Raw genomic sequence first — 20,885 nt, 5'->3', positions numbered from 1 at the left:
TATATGTTTTCTTATTCCCTCCATATTGATCAATTCCATAGGCAAATTACACAAAAGGAAAAGATTTGTTTTCTAACATACATTTATGATGAGGATATATGAAAAAATGTTTCCTAACCAGAATAGACTTATTATATGCTTTCACTGGAATCACCAACATTTATAGTATTACCTTTCTATGTACATTTTTTTTTCCTAAACACTAACTATAATGACATCGTAATTGTTTTTCTCTTTTTAAAATTTCCATTAGGAAAATGTTTGCATTATTGATGGGCTCTGCTACGTTGAAGGAGATGAAAATCCTACCAGCCCTTGTTTGATTTGTAGACCAAAAATTTCAAAATTTACTTGGTCATTTTTAGAAAGTAAGTTAATCTTTATTAATCCAGATATTTTCTCTACAAGATATTTTTAAGTGATTTTAAACCATGAGGTACATAGTATATATATGTACATAAATATATTTAAGATGTGTTTAATTTAGGATCTTTCCTAACTGCATAACTTACTTTGCTTGAACATAATATAAGATGAAATGTTATTTCATGTAATTTCTATGATTATACTACAATAGGGCATGGGATTTTCATTTTCAATTATTAATGGAAGAAATGGGAATGGCTAATTCAGTTACACACAGTCTGTACAAGTCAAATAGCTACTAATAAAATAGGCTCTCAAGTACTATATAAGTACATAAAACGTCCATCAGTAAAGTTGGTGGGTTTAGTGGAATGAGAACATTACTTTGAAACCAATGCTCTATATCCTATCCTTAGCCTTATTTCTTCTTAGTTTTGTGACAAGACATTTAGCTATTTAAATTCCAGAGGCCATGCATTCATCAGCTGTTAAATAAGCCTTCCTGGATTCAGTAATCTATTAAGTGCCTTCCAGCCCTACCTTTCTGTGACTCCGTGAATATAATAGTGGGTCCAGATAATGTCTGGATACTTAGTTCCACCCGAAAAAAACACCCCACCTCATAGTCATGTACCATATAATTTCCTCACTTCCTTAAGTACAGCTGTATATAATTCCACATAGATGTTTCTTCATTCTCTTTCCTCAGTGAAAAGACCAGGCATTACAAAATACAACAAGATACATTTACTCCCTGCCCCCATCCCCATGTAATTTTATCTGAGTCATAAAACCTTTTATTTATACTGTGCTTTGTAACATCACTTTATATATTACTGTATATACAAATTTCATGACTGCATTCGACCATTTGTCAGATGATTCATTGCTCAAGTGCAAGAACCATGGGATGTTATGGGAAGACAATGAAAATCTGGAGAAGAATTTAGTGCCAGGGACAAGGGAAACACACTATAACTTCTGAATTGGTATCTGTGTTTTTAATGGTTTCAGTATGACTGACTCATCATAGATTTACAATGTTCAAGGATACCAGGGGTTTGGAAATACCATCTGTCCCAAGTTTCTTGTATTGAGGGATGAGGAAATTAAAATCAGTAAATTGTATAAAGATATATGAGGGCAGAGCAGGAACCAGAACTATACTCTCTTGGCATCACTGCTTTGTTGATGCAAGTGGAGTGTGTTTGTGCCCAGCACAATGGAAAAGACTATTCTTCCAATCTGTTAAGCCAGTTGGCAAGGGAGGGAGCCATTTTTTAATGTGACAATGTAAAAAGATGTTTTAAAACATTACTTGAGCACAAAAGGAGTGCTCTCTGTCCTCTGAAATAACCAGAGTTCCAGCAAGTGAGCTTGGCAGCAGGAAGGATCTCTGAGGAGCAGACGGTTGCTGTGACTCTGTGGCCCCCAGTTATAAAGGGGGAGACAGGTACAGTGAGGAAGAGTCAGGGGAGTCAAATGAACAGTCCAGACATGGTGGAGAGTAAAGGAGAAATAAAGAAAAGAAGATGCTGAGATGGAAAGTAAAGCTGAAAAGGGTAGAGGACAAAGAAGAGTGAGAGAACAAGCACTGAGTTGGTCGACATGGAGAGGTGATTGCAGACAGGAAAGAAAGAAGAGGCATCCAGTTTGGGGAATGCAAAAGTGTTTCTCTGTTCAAAGTGCTTTTACACTCTTGTGGCAAAGTTTGAAGTCTTGCACCTGTGAGTTACTTTTACATTTCCTCAGAATGCAATTGAATTTATTCTGAATGTAAAAAAAAAAAAAAAAATAGAGCCAGGGTAGGTAATGGAAGTTTTAGCTGAGTTTGAACTTCATCAGAAAGTTCCAGTAGGAGCTCTCTCTATTGTACTTTCCCTTTTCCTTTTTTTTTTTTTCTACATGAGTACAAAGTAAATGTTTTCTCTGTGACAGACAACCAACCCCCAGTGATTCAAATACCGCAAGACAAATTGCAGACATTTTTGGGGGAGAACTTTGCGTACCAGTTCACGGCCTTGGATCCTGAAGGTTCTGACATCCATTTTACCTTGGACTCAGGTCCTGAGGGAGCAGATGTTTCCTCTACAGGACTTCTCACATGGAAAACAGAGTCCCAGACTCCACAGCAATTCACTTTACTCTTTAACGACGACTGCAATGCTGAAACGAGAGTCACGATTATGGTAATATTTATCATTACATAAATGCCACTGAATTAATTAGCAATATCGGTATCCATTTTAAACTTGCAGTATAATCCTTAATTTGTGAAGAGGAACTAAATTATTCAACATTTCATGGAAAATTAAACTGCCAACATGCTGTTTTTGTCAGAATTTAAAATCTTATGGAGAATCTGAAGTCTAGAGCATGGAGCTAAAGGACTGATTCCTAGATCATTTTCACCTGTACTTAATTATGATAAGGATAAAGAATGCATTAATTTCTACCTCTCTGAAAGACCTGTGCTTAACCTCAGGTTGATAATTATACCCTTTCATTCAAGTAAAGTCATTTTTATTGACCATTCTTTAGATATTATCAGTCATGAGCTGTTAATACTATTATTTTTTTGCACTGTATGTGCTCGACATTTGGGACACACTCATACAGAAGTAATGGTATGAAGTGCAGTTGTGTACAATTTCATGGTAACCACATAATTCAAGTGATTATTTACTCTCTATATTTTGGGGTGATAACTCAGGTGACTGACTGCTTTACTCTTTACGGATTTTTGTTCTATTTGTGGTGCGTGCATTAAAGAAATTGATCAATCATCTCGTAACATTTTAAAAAATTATCCCCAGCATTTATATTTTGGCTATGCTCTTGAAAGTTGATATAATTACTTTATTAACATATCTTTTTAAATAGTCTTTTACATTAAATATATATTTTTTAATTAATTAATTAATTTATTTATTTTTGTAAAACTTGTTATCTGGTTTTGTACATAAACATACATGCCAATCATAATTTCTGGAGCATAAATTGAAGTTAATTTTATTGAAAAATAAAGCATCTTACTTTTTGTTTCTTTTGGAGGTGACTGTGAAGTCTTGTGATTGCTTGAATGGTGGATCATGTGTGTCAGATAGGAAGTTTCCTCCAGGAAGTGGAATGTACCTGTGCATCTGCTTGCCTGGCTTTGAGGGGGTTCTCTGTGAAGTGAACGTCACTGAGTGTCAATCGAACCCCTGTGGCCTTGGCAGGTGTATTAGTGGGTTTCCCAGTTATTCTTGTGTATGTCCACCTGAACTCAAAGGTGAGTTTTGGTTCTTCACGAGTCAAATTAGTATGTGATCAGATTAGAAAGGAAAGTTCTGTGGCTTTCCAAGTAATCTACAGATTACTCAAGCACGTGTATGTTCCTAAAGATTTTAATATACATTTTAAAAAGTGTAGTAATAGTCATCAAAAATACGTTTGCTACCAATATCCTTTTATTATTGTACATTGCTTACAGAAACTCTTATAATTTTGCCCATTTTTGTCATTTTAATGGCAATATTCTTTGGCTGTGTTGTATTTTTCAGGTTCCTAAACATTTCTGTCTAAATTTGGTAGGTAGAAATGTATTTAAATGTATTCTATTGAAATATAACATGGATAATGAAGAAACTTGCCATGGGAAATGTAAAAATTATCATTTAAGAAAGGTTTATAATTCATTTACTTAAAAGATCATGATATAAAGTTAGAGTTGAAATCAAGTGAAATTTGCTAACTCATTAATTATCCTCAACTGTTTGATTGTAGAAACCTCAACTAAGAGTATGAATGACACCTTTTAATTTCCCAAAGCTTTTTGCAAGTCATACCAATGTTCCCTCTAATTTAAATAGATACAAATGTTAAATAAGTAAATATGTAATTATTGAACTGCAGTTTTTTCCCTGAAGGCATCTATTTTAACATAAAAATGTTAGAGGTGCCTGGGTGGCTCAGTCAGTTAAGTGTGCATCTCTTGATTTCAACTCAGGTCATGATCTCGGTCTTGAGATCAAGCCCCACATTGGCTCTGGGCTCCATGAGGATTTAGGCTTGTCCCTCTCCCTCCTCTTTGGCCCCTCCTCCTGCTCAGTCTGTCATATAATAAAATCTTAAAGTAAAATAAAAAATTTATCATTTGGGTTAGGCTACAGACTACATTTGAAAGATTTCAAATGTTGATTGTTTCATGATTTTACTCTAGTGAGTAAATGACTGAATATATTCATTCAAATAAGTTTTTGAACATTTCGAAGAGCAACACTTGATCTCAAAAAATTTTACTGAGGAAAGACTAACTTTTCCTAGCACGCTATAAAATTTTCATGGACTTTCACAGCTAATGCAATGACTGCCGTAAGTTGTCCTTAAGCTAAGCTGGCAACCATTCTAAGACCTTTTTAAAAATTCCTGGAGTGTTTTTAACAAAGTAAAAATTGCTGTTCTAATATGGTAAATTTTTGCCTTAAAATATTAATGGGTTTTTGTCTTCTTTTTTATAGGGAAAATCTTATGTACTTGAAGGGTCTTGTTTAATGTCAAATAGAATCTAATTAATGACTATGTTTAACTCTGTTGTAAATTTTAAAATTAATACATTCCTCTTAATATATTACAGCTTTTCTGCAGTTTGTAGGGCATACCTTAATGTAATAGAAGTAAAGATATCTTGTGGAAAGTAAAAGTAAAATATCTTCAAGCAAAAGAAATCAATCAATGAGCACTTAATAAGACACATAATGTTTTTCAAAATAAATAATTTGAACTCTCAATCTTTATTTTGTTTAGGCAAAAATTGCCAGGAAGATGTTGATGAGTGTGAATCCAGGCCTTGCTTTCCAGGAGCAGAGTGTCTCAATACCTTTGGCTCCTATCATTGTGGTGCATGTCCAAAAGGATTTTATGGTGATGGGAAAATATGTCATGGTAAAAGTCCCTATTTTCTGCCATGAAATATTTTTTGCTCCATTTAATCAAATCTCTCAGTCCTATTATCTCTTTTACTCCTGTATTCATTCAGTGTATATTCATTAAGTGTCATGCACTAAGCTGGAGGTGGAGGATGCAAAAATAGGTAAGACATGCCCTCTGACCTAATGGGTTTGAGTATGATACCAGGGAGTCTAATGTAATCACCATAGTTCAGTATGGTATTCTATGTCTGTTGATAGAAGTGCCTGGAGAGACTAGCAGGAATACTACACAGGGAATCACGTCTACCTGGAGGGATAATGAAAAGTTTTTAAAAAAGAAGTGTCATTACAGCTAAATCTGATGTAGCCAATCAAGAGAGAAAAAGCTTTCGAGGTAGAAGAAACATCATGAACAAAGGTGGAGAGGCATGTAACATCACAGCACACTTGGGCACTATGAGTAATTAAGTGTGCTTAAAATATAGAGGGTGAGAGGGACTGCTGCAAGAGTTAAAGCTGGAGTCCTAGCCAGTGACAAGATCACCGAGAAACTGTGAGAAACATGATACGGTTTACAGTCTACTCAAGAGCAGTATGGAGGATGGACCACTTATGTGTAAGGAACTGTGCAAGTCTGAAGGTGGGAAGAAAAGCTAAGACAGTATTACAAATAAACAGGAAAGACATGAAGATATTCTGACCTTGGAGGAGGAGGTAATGGTTGAAAGAAACACTAAAGGAGCAAGGTGATGGTCCATGGTCAGTGATTGGGATTAGCATGGAGAGAGAAAGAGTTACTAAGTGCCAAGTGCTCAGTTTAGGTGAATGGGCCTGTAGAATTGGCTCTCATATTGCTATGCACTAAATAGTGTCACCTGAAAATTCATATGTTGTGTCCCAAAACCCCATTGTGGCTGTATTTGGAGTAAGCAGTTGAATGAGCTCATAAGGGAGGATTGGGGTCCAATAAGATTAGTATTCTTAGAAGAGGATACACCAGAGAGCTTCATCTCTCTCTGCCATGTGAGGACACAGGGAGAAGAAGGACACAGGGAGAAGGTATGGGAGCCAGGAAGAGACTCTCACCAGGAACCAGATGGGCCTGCACTTTGATCTTGAACTTGCTACCGTCCAGAACGAAAGGAAAATAAACTCCTTTTGTTTAGGATACTCAGTCTATGGTATTTTATTAGGCAGCCTGAGCTGACCAAGATACGTGACACACATGACATCTAAGTAAGAAGAAGGGGTTTTGGAAGGGAAAGAATGAGTTCAGTATGGATACATAGAGACTAAGGTGACTCCAAGTGGAGCTCTGGAGGGAAGATAAAGTTAAAGATACAGTTCTTAAGGTTATCAGTCATGGATGAAATTACCCAAAGAGAATATGAAGAGAAAGGAGGACAAAAATTGGTGGATATCAACCTTTTAAAAGCTTAAAAGAGAAAAGTTAATTATAGAAGACAGTGTCAAAGAACTGTATTTTGTTACCTTTAAGTGAATAAGACCTCATATTGATGAAAAATAAATCACTTTGTGAGTCAGATTGGAGTGGGCCAGTCTAGCGATAGAGGTAACAGATTTAAGCCCAGTGCAGGCTGGTAAGGGGAATTCCCTACTATCCCAGCCACTCACATTTCCCCTTCAACACCCAGTTCCAAATACTCAACAGTATTGTACCCTTTACTGTGTGCACTAAAGTGATCTAAGATCAGCCTTTTGCAAACAGAGACTCATTCCCTGAATAAAACCTGTATCAAGTGGAACTTAAGAGGAAAACAAATTGAACCATGTCCCATTACATGAGTGATTAATAAGTTCCTTAACTCTGTCAGAGGCATTTGTGTATTTAGGAAGATGCTTGTTAATACAAAGTAATTTTTTTTCTTATTGGTATTGTTTACTTAGTTTTATGGCAGCCACCAGAGTCACTGATTATAAAAGTCAATACAGCACAGTTCTTATTCTTTAGATTGCTGACTAGAAGAGGAAAGAGACACATGAGTCAATATCAAGGACAAAACTCTGTGGGAGAATACAGATGGATGAAATTGGGTGGGTGGGTGTGTGACTATAGGAACACCTGTTAGTCACATCGGACTGCCATAACAGAATAACAAATAGGATGACTTAAACAACAGAAATTTGTTTCCTCAGAATTCTGGAGGCTGGAAGTTCAAGACCAAGGTACCAGCAGGGTTGGTTTCTGCTTCTCTCCGTGGCTGACAGATGGCCCCCTTCTCACTGAGTCCTCACATGTGCACCCTCCTTGTGGTTCCTTCTATTCTTAAAAGGACACCAGTCATATTGGATTAGGGCCCCACTCATGACTTCATTTAACCCTAATTACCTCCTTAAAGGTAATACAGTCACATTTAGAATTAGGACTTTAACATAAATAAATTTGGGGGACACAATTCGGTCCATAATATAAGGATTTGCTGAAGAGGTGACATTTAAGCTAGCTCTGTAATCTAATTTGTGAAGAGTTCAATCCAAGTGACATTTTTATTCATAGTATTTTGGTTTTATAATGGTGTAATCTGTTTTTCACATATACATCTACAGCTGAAACAGTTTTTACATGAGTCTACCACACATACTGTAGTTCTTACAAGTTCTAACAAAAGTGAAACTAAGGAAGAGTATGGTAAAAATGCCATACAGAGAGACAGGCATTTTAAGTCAACAAATAGAAATGCCTCTACTAAGTAATGGTCTTGCTAAATAAAATCAAAGGACAAGTAATACCTCTCATTTATTTTCCAGAAGACCAACATATTTCTTCCTTAGGAATTTTTCCCTTTAGAAAGATTGCCTAAGATTATACAATGCAGTTTACAAATTATTCTTTTTCTTTCTAACCCGTTCACTCCTTGGCTTATAGTCTAGAAAAATGATGCATGTTGTATAATGAACAAATGATATCTAAGGTGATTTCTGCGAGGCTTATGATTATAAGTGACCATTTCAAACTTACATTTTATAACTCCCTGGTCATTCAACATCGACTTAAACCCTAAAGACTAGAAGAAACTCATTATTTCATTAGGCCTTTTCTTTTCCACAGTGCTGTCCTTATAACTCTTGATTTATTCAATTAATATTCTGATTGTCTTCACAATGACCTTACACATTTTACATAAGCTTTCTTTATGGTTTTGCATTTTATAATATTAGCTATTCATCTTGCAAGATTATCACTGCACTTATTTTGCAAGATATCTTTATCAATTACTGCAATATAGGAAAACTCTTGATTTTAATTTATTCATGCATCCAGTTGCCTTATTAAACACTCTACACTTTTTTTATACTTGATTCTTTTTCTTGGTTTTATAGACAATACCTCTTGCCAATAGTGAGTTTGTCTCTTATTCTTACTTACTTTCTTATTATAATAGTAATTATGATTTAATCTATATTTATGATATGCCAGGACAAATATTTATATACTGTGTCATTCCATCTTCTCAATAGCTATAGACAGTAACAGTTATTATTTCCATGTTAGTCATCTGTACAGAGGCATAGATGGGTTAAGTATTCTGTTCAGATATATACAATTTGTAAATGAAGAGAGATTTGAACGTGAGCAGTCTGACTGCAGTCCCAGCTCTCAAATTTGAGCCCTCATTGTAATGGCTGCACCTCCAATGTGTAGGCAGGGAATTGTTTTTAATTATTTTAATGGAAATTCTTCTCATGTTTCACCATTAAGTATGATATTACGGTAGGTTTCTGCTAGAAACCCTTCATCCAGTTAAGGGATTTTCCTTTTATTTGTTGTTTTCTCAGAATTCTCTTTAGATTTAAGTTAGAAGTGGTTTTTAGGGGCGCTTGGGTGGCTTAGTGGGATTGGGCTCTCTGCTCAGCAGGGAGCCTGCTTCCCTCTCTCTCTCTGCCTACCTGTGATTACGCTCTCTCTGTTAAATAAATAAATAAAATCTTTTAAAAAAAAAAGAAGTGGTTTTTAAATTTTATCAAATGGTTTTTCAGCATTATTTATGACTTGCTGTAATTTCTATTAATGTTTTGTTAGACTAACTTTTTTAGAATGTTTTCAGGAGAAAATCGTATCAAATTTTTAACATTTTATATTTTCTTTATATTATAATCATAATGAAATTATGTAATGTAATTTGGTAAGTAGAGATACAAGTCCATTTCATCCTGATGTTGTAGTCTGTAACTACACTGCTTCATTTCATCTGGTAGTATTTCATTGAAAATGTATATGTATTTTCATAAATGATACTGACTTTAGGATTATGTCACTTGATCAAATGTTTATAAAACTTTTCATCTCGGGGCGCCTGGGTGGCTCAGTGGGTTAAGCCTCTACCTCCGGCTCAGGTCGTGATCTCAGGGTCCTGGGATCAAGCCCCACATCAGGCTCTCTGCTCAGCGGGGAGCCTGCTTCCCCCTCTCTCTCTGCCTGCCTCTCTGCCTATTTGTGATCTCTCTCTCTGCCAAATAAATAAATAAAATCTTAAAAAAAAATAAAAAATTTTCTTCTCTTTCTGTGCATTGCAAGAGTTTTATACAATATTCTTTCCTTGATAATTTGGTAATTTTTTTTCTATTAGGTCATCTGTCTTAGCATCATATTTAATGACTTTAGATTATTTAGATTTAGATTATTTTTGTTTCTCTTATTGCAATTGTTCTATCAACTCCTCTGGCTCTTCTTCAGTCAATTTAATTATATATATTTTGAAAAAAAATTTTAGTCTTCATTTAAAATTATACATAGTATGTTTGTATGATTTAAAATTTGCTTCAGATTATTATTATGAATTGCTCACATGTCAAGAATACAAACGTGAGCAATTTCCTTTGCTTTGAGCCTCAGTGTATGAAGTGGTCAATAAATGTTTGTTGGCTATTTCTAACTCTTAATAAAATTATTAATTATTGGGGCACCTGGGTGGCTCAGTGGGTTAAGCCGCTGCCTTCAGCTCAGGTCATGATCTCAGGGTCCTGGGATCGAGCCCCGCACCGGGCTCTCTGCTCAGCAGGGAGCCTGCTTCCCTTCCTCTCTCTTTGCCTGCCTCTCTGCCTACTTGTGATCTCTCTCTGTCAAATAAATAAATAAAATCTTTAAAAAAATTATTAATTATTGTTCTTTAACTTTTACTTACAATGTTTAACAGTCTAGGTACCTGATATATCCAAAGAGATTGTAAATTCTTTGAAGGCAGGAAGTGTATGATGACTTCTTACTACTGCATGGCTCTTAGTGTAATGGCATACATGTGATAGGCATTAAATGAAGGAATGAATTACTTAATGTCAAATACTGAGGAAAGAACAGAATATTAATAAATGTTATTGACTGACATTTCTTTTTCTTTTTTGGTTCTTCAGATATAAAATTTCAGTCACCATCAACAGATCATTCATCATCCGGTGCAAGCTTTACCCACAGGCCTGCCTCTATCAAAAAGTTCTTGAACACAACCAGTGACATCTCACACTTCTCATTAAAATCAGTTACAACTCAAATGAATAATTCAAAAAACATTATTTCCCGTCAGATACCAGGGTTTGAACAGGCAGATCATACTATCACTACAAATCTCAGTCTGGAGGAATTGGGAGTGTCGACGAAAAACCATATTTCTTTAAGCATCAACCCAAATGGTTCCCCTGGTGAAGTAAAGGATGTTAAACAGAGCACTATCCAGACAGAGGCTGGAGGGAATAATTCTCAAATTAACAGGCCTGCCAAAGGTTACACACAGGATAAGGATGGGTTTGCCTCATCGGTTACTAGAGCCATCACTATTTTGCCAGAAAAGCCTGGATGGACCAGAATATCAACTTGTGCTGATTCACCTTGTTTTCTTGGTGTTTCTTGTGTGCCAACCACAGATGGTCACTTCCAGTGTGGACGCTGCCCCCTTGGATATTATGGAGATGGTATCAATTGCAGAGGTAGTATGAAAATTCTTGAGAAGATGCAAAGAAACTATTTAGTTCACATTTAAGTGATTAAAAAGAGAGGCCTCTCTATTAAGTTCTGCTTACTCCATTTAGTTCACCAATTTCTATTCATTGTATTTATTATTTATATATATCCTCTTCATATTTCAAAAAAGTTAACATGGCTGTTCCTCAGTTATTTTTAAAAATTAAATCAAATGGTACTATAACTATATAATATATTATAAATATGTTTTGGGTACATGCTGTGTTCCAAGGTTTATAGACACATTCTTTATCAATTATGTCATATAATCCGCACATTGACTATTATTTTTCCATTATCCAGATAGGAAAGGCAGAGCCTTACAGGGCTAACTGACTTGCCTAGCATTAAGCAGATAAAGAGAGAAAATAAGGATATGAATAACATTGTGGTCTGGATTCTTTTCAGCTCACAGTGGGCATTTAGCACTTTAAATTACTAATTTGGGTGTATTTGCTTATTTGCATAAACTGGGTTTCTCTATAATCCTCCAGCTCTTGAGAATAAAACAAGTTGGGCATCACTTTAGTTTTGAAAGGAGTGTTTGCTTCTTTTCACAATTATCAGTATTGTTTTCTTTGAGGCAAATCAAATTTTTGGCTTTGATACTGCAGAAGCTATTTTGTGTTGTTGGTATTTTGTTATTTTGTGTTTTGATTTATTTGAGACCAACTTAATTAAGCAATAGAGCTGTTGGGGTATGTATTTCTTTGTTCTCAGTATTACTGAAGTACTTTTTCTGTTTGTTTTTGGTTGTTTTTTTTTTTTTGTAGGAATAGTGATAATAACAACTTTCAATATTTACGTGTTTATAATATAAAATGTCATGTTGTTAGTAAGACAAAACAATCATACATTTTGTTTACCTCAGAAAAATGTTAGATGCCTAATAAAATATATCAGGTAGTTAAGCTTAAGGAATATAAACTTATAAACTTATGACATGTTTCTAGCATCTTGTTCTTTGAAATTCTGATTATTCCCACCATTTACCAACATTTGTCTGATTAGTTTCTGAAACTTTATTGACCCCTGAAAAAGTGTAATCCTGTTTATGGCCAGCAGCCACCTTCAACAACAGGCTTTGCTGTGGGAGAAATTATCTCATATGGTACTTCTTTCTGACTGTATTAGTCATGTTTCTCAGTCATTCTAGTAGTAAAACAAATTCAAAGGGAAAAAATAATTTTATAGATAAATGCAGTGGTTATTGTTCAATAAGCAGCCTCGGAATTTTCAAATTTCAGAGAATTTGACTTTTCTTATAAGTAAGTCTATGGGCAACATGTGTATATTATATCAGCAGTTCAACCTTTTTTCCTTGATTTTTGCAGCCATTTGTAGACACCCATGTGGAAAAAGCAGGGTGTGTGTTGCCCCAAACATATGCAGGTGTAAACCTGGCTACACTGGTTCTAACTGCCAAACTGGTAGGTACAGCACTCACTAGTTTGTATAATGAATTTAATTGATAATGGGCATTTCTAAAACATGAGCTTTATTTTATACAGCTATATGTCATCCTGATTGCAGAAACCATGGAAAATGTATTAAGCCTAACGTTTGTGAATGTCCCCCAGGGCATGGTGGAGCAACATGTGATGAAGGTGATCGTTCAAATTAAAAATCAAATAAGAAGCAAAATAACACTATTTTCTTTAAAGCTTTTTAGAAAGATAATTCAGTTTTGCTGTGTCTATACTGATAAATCTTAATGCTGGCAGGGAAATATAAGCTTTTTAATGTTTATTAAAAATAATTTATTTGAAGCTTCTAAACACTTACGTTTCTAAAATTAGATAGCCAAAGAGTAACAGCTTATTTTTCCTTGGTAAAATTGTCCTCAGAAGTAATATTTTTGAGATTTAGTTATAAGGTGCCATATCCCAATATGTATTTTAGTTTCAAGCAGAGGACTCCTGATTATTGAACGACTTGTCAGTCATGGCTCCAAGAAAGTGCTAAATACCAAATAATTAGAAGATATTAGGTGGTAACAAGAATCCTAAAAAGTGATTTTTAAAAACGTGTATATAGGGACAGCTGAGTGGCTTAGTCAGTTAAGCGTCTGCCTTTGGCTCAGGTCATGATCTCAGGGTCCTGGAATTGAGTCCCACATGGGACGCCTTGCTCAATGGGGAACCTGCTTCTCCCTCTGCCTGCCTCTCCCCCTGCTTGTGCTCTCTCTCTGTCTCTCTTTCTCTGACAAATAAATAAATAAAATATTTTTAAAATATATAAAAAATAAAAACATGTCTATAGCCATATAATTTTTTTTGGAATCTTAAGAGGAGAGTTTATGAAATGGCATTTTCAAATGGATAATATTTTAAAAGGACACATTTGTTATCCTTAATATAATATTCTATTTATTATTTATTTATTTTTTAAATATTTTATTTATTTGACAAAGACAGACACAACGAGAGAGGGAACACAAGCAGGGGGCATGGGAGAGGGAGAAGCAGGCTTCCTGCCAGGCAGGGAGCCTGATGCGGGACTCTCTCCCATGTCCCTGGGATCATGACCTGAGCCAAAGGCAGACACTTAATGACTGAGCCACCCGGGCTCCCCTTAATATAATATTTTAAGGAATATCTTTGATAAATGGTACAAATAACTATGAACAAGCTAAGAGCCACACTAAATACTTCCATGACAAGGCAAAGTACAAATTAACAAATTAAAGTAAATCCAGAGTGAACTAATAGAAACAATATCAATGATGATGAAAATAATTGTGGAAATATAGGAGTATTCCTTTTTTAAAAAATTTTATTTATTTATTTGACAGGGAGAGAGAGAGATCACAAGTAGGCAGAGAGGCAGGCAGAGAGAGAGGGGAAAGCAGGCTCCCTGCTGAGCAGAGAGCCCAGTGCAGGACTCGATCCCAGGACCCTGAGAACATGACCTGAGCCAAAGGCAGAGGCTTAACCCACTGAGCCACCCAGGCTCCCCAAGAGGAATATTCCATTTTTAGGGCAGGAATGTGTACGTCCAGGTCTCTCTCTTAAGAAGAAACCCAAGATGACATATTTACATGCTAACCAAGAGATTTATAAACCAAAACATGCTGATGATTTGTTGGTGTTGTTAGAGTATAAACTTGTATAGTCAATCCCACAGAGCTAAATTTCGTAGTAAATGAGAATTGAGTTTACTATAAACCGCTGTTAGAAGAAAGTGTATTGTGGCTGTGATTCATAAATATCAACTGACCTTTTCCTAATTCAGAGCTGACTTAAGAATATAATCTGTGTCTGCAGAACACTGTAGTCCACCTTGTCAACATGGCGGCACCTGCTTGGCTGGAAATCTCTGCACTTGTCCTTATGGTTTTATAGGACCAAGGTGTGAAACAAGTAAGCAAAACTCTCTTACAGCCTAATGTAAGGAAACTGCTCCTTTGAGTAGTTGGTGGCTTTAGTACTAACTAAAATAAACCCAATACCTACTTAAAGGACATACTACTCATGATCAGTTTTCATTCTGCATACCCCTGGGAGCCCCAGGTGCCAGTACTAAGATAAAGAAGTTTATTCTTGGAAGCAGCTCTCTTCTTGACCCTGTCCATGACCATTCCTTGAGATAATGATAAGAATTCCAGTTCTTTGGTTTGCATATAAGTTTATCTTGTTTAATTTATATCTATGATTATTTTCATTACTAATAATTTTCTCAATCAGCGAACTCTTGTTTATCATTCAGCTCAATGATTTTCTTCCTTCCCCAACTCTATTAGCAAAAAATAGCTGAATGTGAGAATCAGAGACCATTTAAAGCCAAAGAATAAGTTATTTTTCTTTTTCTCTCTGATCCTATTCATTAGAGGATGTGATTGGCAATTACAAGCTAACTAGGTAATAGCCAATAATATGGCCAGTTCCAAGCCTAATCTACCTTGCTTTTATTTTTATTCTACGACCTTAGTGGTTTGTAACAGGCACTGTGAAAATGGAGGTGAATGTCTTACACCAGATACCTGCCAGTGCAAGCCTGGCTGGTATGGACCTACTTGTGGTACAGGTAAAATCAGAAATATGTTCAGTGAATAAAACAGCTAAAACAAATGTAAAGTGCACCGGTATCCTAAAGACCAACACCCCAAAGCATAAAGCTAATGCAACAAGACTGGTATGAAGTTTTATTAGAAACCTGCCTTTTGTCTTGATCATCTTCTTCTTGTATCAGACCATACAATTTCAGCTTTACTGTTGCCCAGACCAATCAGTACTTTTTTTTTTTTTTTTAGCCTTTGTATTTCCATCATCCACTTGCCTCATAGTGGAGAGAAATCTGTGTTACATTTCCTTGATCTCTTTCAAGTTTTCTATCACAGCACAGACATTCTGTTTCAAAAAACATTCAAACAGTTAAAGGACACCATCACGGTATTTGTGTCTTTATCACGATATCAGGCTTACTTCTTTGCCAGCATGTTCGTAGTTATCTATGAATAATCGAAGCCATTGTGATCTAATGACTTTTCTCAACATTAATTTAATTTAATGCTTATGGCTTGCCAACTATGTGTGAAGCATGATGCAAGGGGACACAAAGATCAATTTGATTTTTGCCCTGACTTCCAGTAGCACATCATTAGTGAAGGAGACACAGGATACACTTATTCAAAAAGACTATGATACAAGTTGGATTATAATAAGTAATATAATTAGTGCATTTCTCCTTTGGAGCAGAAAAGACAAAAATTCATTCTGGCAATTACACTTTGGAAGAAAATAGTATTGAGGTATGCTTTGGAGGATGGATAAAGTCTGGGTTGAAAAATGGATTTGGGGGTGACTCTCAAAGTGTAACAAAAGTAAAGAAGCAATAACAGAATGCTTTTGAGCATGCCAGGACTTAAACACAGTGTTCCTGTTTGAATTAGGAAGGAGACTTAAAAAGGTACACATGTGGCCCCATGTATTTGAGCAGATTAAAGACCATCCAGTTAGTGCTGTTGACGTGTCTTCTAATTTCCCATCATTTTTTCAGCTTACAGAGGGCATTCTGAATTCTAATCATAACCTCCATATTCTTAGCGTGGTATTATTTGTAAACTTAATGAACAGACTCTCAAAGCTATTATCCAGTTATTTCATTCCTCTTATGTTTGGCAAAGTCAAATTAATTATAGGTTATGGGTTTTACTTGCAGTAAAAATAAAATATTTCATTATGCACCATTTTGTACTTCAGTGCAGCTTTCATTTTTTAAATAATAAAACTTTTATGGTCTCTCTTCCCCCTGCTGTTCATTAGCTTTGTGTGACCCCGTTTGCCTCAATGGTGGTTCCTGTAATAAGCCAAACACTTGCCTTTGTCCAAATGGATTCTTTGGTGCACAGTGTCAGAATGGTAATTATTCTTTCTTTCTTTCTAAATAAAAAGGGAAAGGCATAAACAGAACTCAGAGTAAACCTAAGACAAGTCTCAAAGGGGAAGATGCCATTTTTTTTTCTCTACTTCTTGTGATGTTGCTGTTGTGGTCACCGAATGATCAGATCATGGAAATGTATGAGTTCTTATGTAAAATATTTGTATTTCTTCCCCATGTATTAGTCTCCCGGCCTCAGCACTTGGCTGGGCAGTTTTGTAGGATCAAGGTGTGAACCAAACAAGCAAAGTTCCCTTGCAGTCTGCTGTGTGCCTGGTGCCATTTTTATTGCCCTCACAGCAAAAATGCTTGATTTGTAGCCAGTCCAATGTCCACTATTATCTCATGATCTCTCAACTTTAGTTTTGTCAAACATTTATGAAAAGCTATGCACAAAACTGTGCAAGGTGATAGGGAGACAAAAAGACACATCATTTCCCCCCTTCATGTCTTGCTATTTTAACACTTTTCCTGTTGTTATTCTAGAAAAAAATCTGTAGCATTGCTATGAGCTTGTCCTGAGGCTGACAGTGTAGGCATGAATTAATGTCAATAAATGAAATTTAAAATGTATTTTCTACATCTTCATATCTTTGAGTTTATGCGAAATGCAGAGTAGATTTTTAGTAGAAACATGTCAAAACCTGTCATAATTTAATTCCTAAAACCTATACATTCCTTGCCATGTTATACTTTGATGTGATTTCATCTCTTTTATTTGGAGGTTGGCTAGGATTCTTAGGTTGCAGTCAAGGTAGAAAAGAAGCCATCGCTGAAGTACTAGTTACACAGTCATAGCAAATGAGTTTTTCTAATTAAGATTTTCTTTAAGGAAATGGCTTGTGAAATGGGAAGAAGTAAAGACTAAGTTAAGGCAAACCTTGAAAACCAAGCAGCTACATCTAAACCCGTATTTGTGAGCTGTAGGTGTAGCTGTAGGTGTTGACTGAGAACGTAAGAAGGAAACAAAAAGCTGATAACCCCCATGCTCCTTGCTGTAGATGTAAGATATAGTGAGAAAACGTCTCTATAATTTATATGCCAACTGAGTAACTGGGAAAGGAGGAAATCTCTAAATTATTAAGTATTGCAGTAAAATGTATTTGTTGAACATATGTCATGTTAGCAGGTTTTGGAGTTAAGTAGCCTCTAAAACTTCTAGCTAGCATTGATTTGGGGATTGACTTAAAGTCTCCAGGATCAGACTTCCTGAATTTCAGATTTGAACTAGACAGTTGACGTAAGGAGTCAGTGAGACATACATACTGTAATGTATGTATGTGCTAGCTACCAGAAATAATAGTACAATTGTTTGGGGAGTTATTTTTTTAGGGGAGGAGGGGAAGGACAGAGGTAGAGGGAGAGAGAATCTTAAGCAGGTCCATCCAGGGCAGAGCCCAGTGCAAGGCTCAATCTCACGAGCCTGAGATTCATGACCAGAGTTCTTGACTCAAATCTAGAGTCGGGCACTTGACCGACTGAGCCCCGCAGGTGCCCCAGTACAGTGGTCTTTAGGACATGCTGCAGAAGATGCAGAAGAAATAAAAACATGATCTTTATTATCATTTAGGGAAAAAATAAGTTTTAAAATTTCCAGGCAGGTTTGCTTATCATTTTTTTTAATAAAGGCATTTATTGTCATTTCTGGAAGAAACATGAAGCAATAAAAATCCTCTCATAAAAGATAATAAATACTAACTTTTGAATTTCATGGAGCAGAATCATATACACAGAAAATACTAGTACAGTGTAGTCAAGGTTATCCAATAAACAGTCCTAACAAAGCCAAGGAATTACTGTTAAAAGGACTTTTCACTAAGCTTTCACAGAAATAAGGGACATATAAAGCTCTGCCTTTATGACCTCAGCAGGTGTTCAAAAGTCAACTTAAAATTATTTTCCAAAAATCATGTGTTAGATTGTTGAGATTTTTCTAATTTCTACAGGCGTAGATACATCTCTTATTTTGAGCCAGGTTTTGACTTATTTTCTTGGTTCTTCCCCAATCATTTCACTTTTTACTTCCAAGAATGGTAAAATATAAGACCAGGTTCGTAATTTAAGCACTATAGTAGCAAGATGCTGTTTGTTATGAACAGTTCATCGATACATTTCAAATTGTGCTAATCCACAGGCTGCTTAGAGCTATGAGCATTGGATTTTATGATTTAGAAAGGATGATTTTAATGACTTGCAGTTGTGATCTTTTATTTTAATAGCACATTTTTCTGCCTTATGGCCCCATAGATAACAAGCACACGAGGCAATATGTAATATGTAATAATCAGAGATGTAATATTCACAGATTGTGGCCATGTGTTCTTTCAGCTCTCTGTCACCCTCCCTGTAAGAATGGCGGACGCTGCATGAGAAATAACGTGTGTGCCTGTCGTGAGGGATACACTGGTAGGAGATGCCAAAAAAGTAAGGCACCACTGAAGGTATTGCCAGCCAGAGGAAAAGCCAACACATGAAATAGTAAAGGATTGCTACTTGAGGGCTGTTTCATTCTTTTCCCTGAAGGTATCTGTGATCCAATGTGCATGAATGGAGGAAAATGCATGGGACCAAATATTTGCTCTTGTCCTTCTGGTTGGAGAGGGAAACAATGCAACATAGGTAAGAGGAACACTCTTAAAATGTTAAAGCCTCATGAGAACATAAAGCAGAATTTACTACAAAGAGCATTTTCCTTGTTTTTGTTGTGTTTTGTCTTTGTTTTTTTATTGTTTGTTCCTACATTAGGGGATCTCTTTTTGAAATAGAGTAGAATAAAAAGAGCTCTGAATTCATTCTTTCAGGTTAGCAGAGAAAGAGGATGTTCCGTATTACCAGTCTGTCCGCTATAATTGCCAGGATAAATGACAAGGCTTTAAGTCCCATCTTGTCTTAAGTAGGGGGCAGGAGAAGGTGTAAAAAGTTACTGATTCCTTGACCCCATTTCAGACCAGCCAATTCAGAACCTTCCAAGGTAGGGTGCCACTCCTTTTAATCTGGCTAGGTTTTGAGGTGATAACAGCTCTCCTCATTCAAATATTTCATTTTTTTCTTTTTATAAATTACCATTTAAAATTACCAGCTATTATAATCTATTGGTCAAAGTGAAAAAAGAAGCAACATAAATGCCCCCAAATTGAGGAAAAGTTAAATCACCACACATTCGATCAGTGCAATGTTATATAACCTTTAAAGTTGCCTTATTCAAGAATCAGTGTGACATTGAAAAATGTTCTTGATAAAATGTTAAGGGAAAAAAATCTCCTTTAAATCATTAACTTTTAACTGGTTCTCTTTTTTCTTTGGTGAAATTTTTTGTGGTTTATTCATGAGTATTTGACTAGCAAAATAAATTTTTAATTTGTTTATATTTCTCTTTGCAGCTATCTGCTTTCAGAAATGTAAAAATGGTGGTGAGTGTATTGCTCCCAGTATATGCCATTGTCCTACCACATGGGAAGGAGTGCAGTGTCAAATACGTAAGCCTACAGAATTTGTTTGTTACTCTATCTTCTGAACCTGAATCTGTTACAGTTATTGAGCAAAGTAGTGTGAGGAGAAATCAGAAAAAAACAAATCCCAGCATGCTGATCCATTCAAAAAATGGTTTTAGAAATAAAGAAAATCTTCTTCATTGAAATACCTATTTAAAAGAAGAAAATATGGTAAAATATATTAAGATTTTATGTGACACAGGTAACTCCTAATTGTGGTCTGTGCATTGCCTTTGAAGTTCTTTCAGGTGTGCTGGAGATGGTTTTTAATATACACTTTAAATATTTTTTTCATATTATGAGAAAAATACACATCAATCATGAAAATCATAAACTATATTAAAAAGTTTTAAAAACTAAATTGCCCTAGATTCTACCACCCAGAACTAATTCCTATTATGACTTTAATATGTTAATACATTTCACTTAGTTTTAGTCATGTGTATTACATAGATGAGGTCTCAGGGTATTGAGGAAAATCAAATATTATATAATTTTAAAATGTATGAAAACTTGAAATAACATGTTAAAATATTAACAAAGATTAACTGAATGGGGGAAAACTGGAAATACCCCCCAAATATTTTTCTTTTTTTTTTTTTTTAAAGATTTTATTTATTTATTTGACAGAAATCATAAGTAGTCAGAGAGGCACGCGTCGGTGGGGGAGCAGGCTCTCTGCTGAGCAGAGAGCCCGATGCGGGGCTCGATCCCAGGACTCTGAGACCATGACCTGAGCCGAAGGCAGAGGCTTAACCTACT

At 35.6% G+C, this 20,885-nt stretch overlaps 1 protein-coding gene across 4 annotated transcripts in view; it reads left to right on the top strand.

The window, feature by feature from the left end:
* Positions 1–20,885, top strand: part of LOC116862810 (von Willebrand factor D and EGF domain-containing protein-like) — a 69,211-nt gene that overhangs the window by 43,572 nt on the left and 4,754 nt on the right. For all 4 annotated transcript variants that reach the window (XR_004381715.1, XR_004381716.1, XR_004381717.1 and 1 more), the window contains 13 exons: positions 254–368; positions 2,305–2,555; positions 3,421–3,640; positions 5,155–5,292; positions 10,650–11,219; positions 12,588–12,683; positions 12,765–12,860; positions 14,520–14,615; positions 15,184–15,279; positions 16,518–16,613; positions 18,961–19,056; positions 19,156–19,251; positions 20,013–20,108. Coding sequence is in view for 1 of the 4 variants with exons in the window: in XM_032850224.1 (XP_032706115.1) it covers positions 254–368; positions 2,305–2,555; positions 3,421–3,640; positions 5,155–5,292; positions 10,650–11,219; positions 12,588–12,683; positions 12,765–12,860; positions 14,520–14,615; positions 15,184–15,279; positions 16,518–16,613; positions 18,961–19,056; positions 19,156–19,251; positions 20,013–20,108 (2,062 nt within the window). In the remaining 3 variants the exon portion in view is untranslated. The remainder of the gene's footprint in view (positions 1–253; positions 369–2,304; positions 2,556–3,420; positions 3,641–5,154; positions 5,293–10,649; positions 11,220–12,587; positions 12,684–12,764; positions 12,861–14,519; positions 14,616–15,183; positions 15,280–16,517; positions 16,614–18,960; positions 19,057–19,155; positions 19,252–20,012; positions 20,109–20,885) is intronic.

The sequence above is a fragment of the Lontra canadensis genome, unplaced genomic scaffold (assembly GCF_010015895.1).
Source record: "Lontra canadensis isolate GAN:19392208 unplaced genomic scaffold, GSC_riverotter_1.0 scaffold340, whole genome shotgun sequence".
NCBI classification, from domain to species: Eukaryota; Metazoa; Chordata; class Mammalia; order Carnivora; family Mustelidae; genus Lontra; species Lontra canadensis.
The sequence above is the reverse complement of the archived record's forward strand: the minus strand, read 5'-3'. Positions and strand labels throughout refer to the sequence as shown.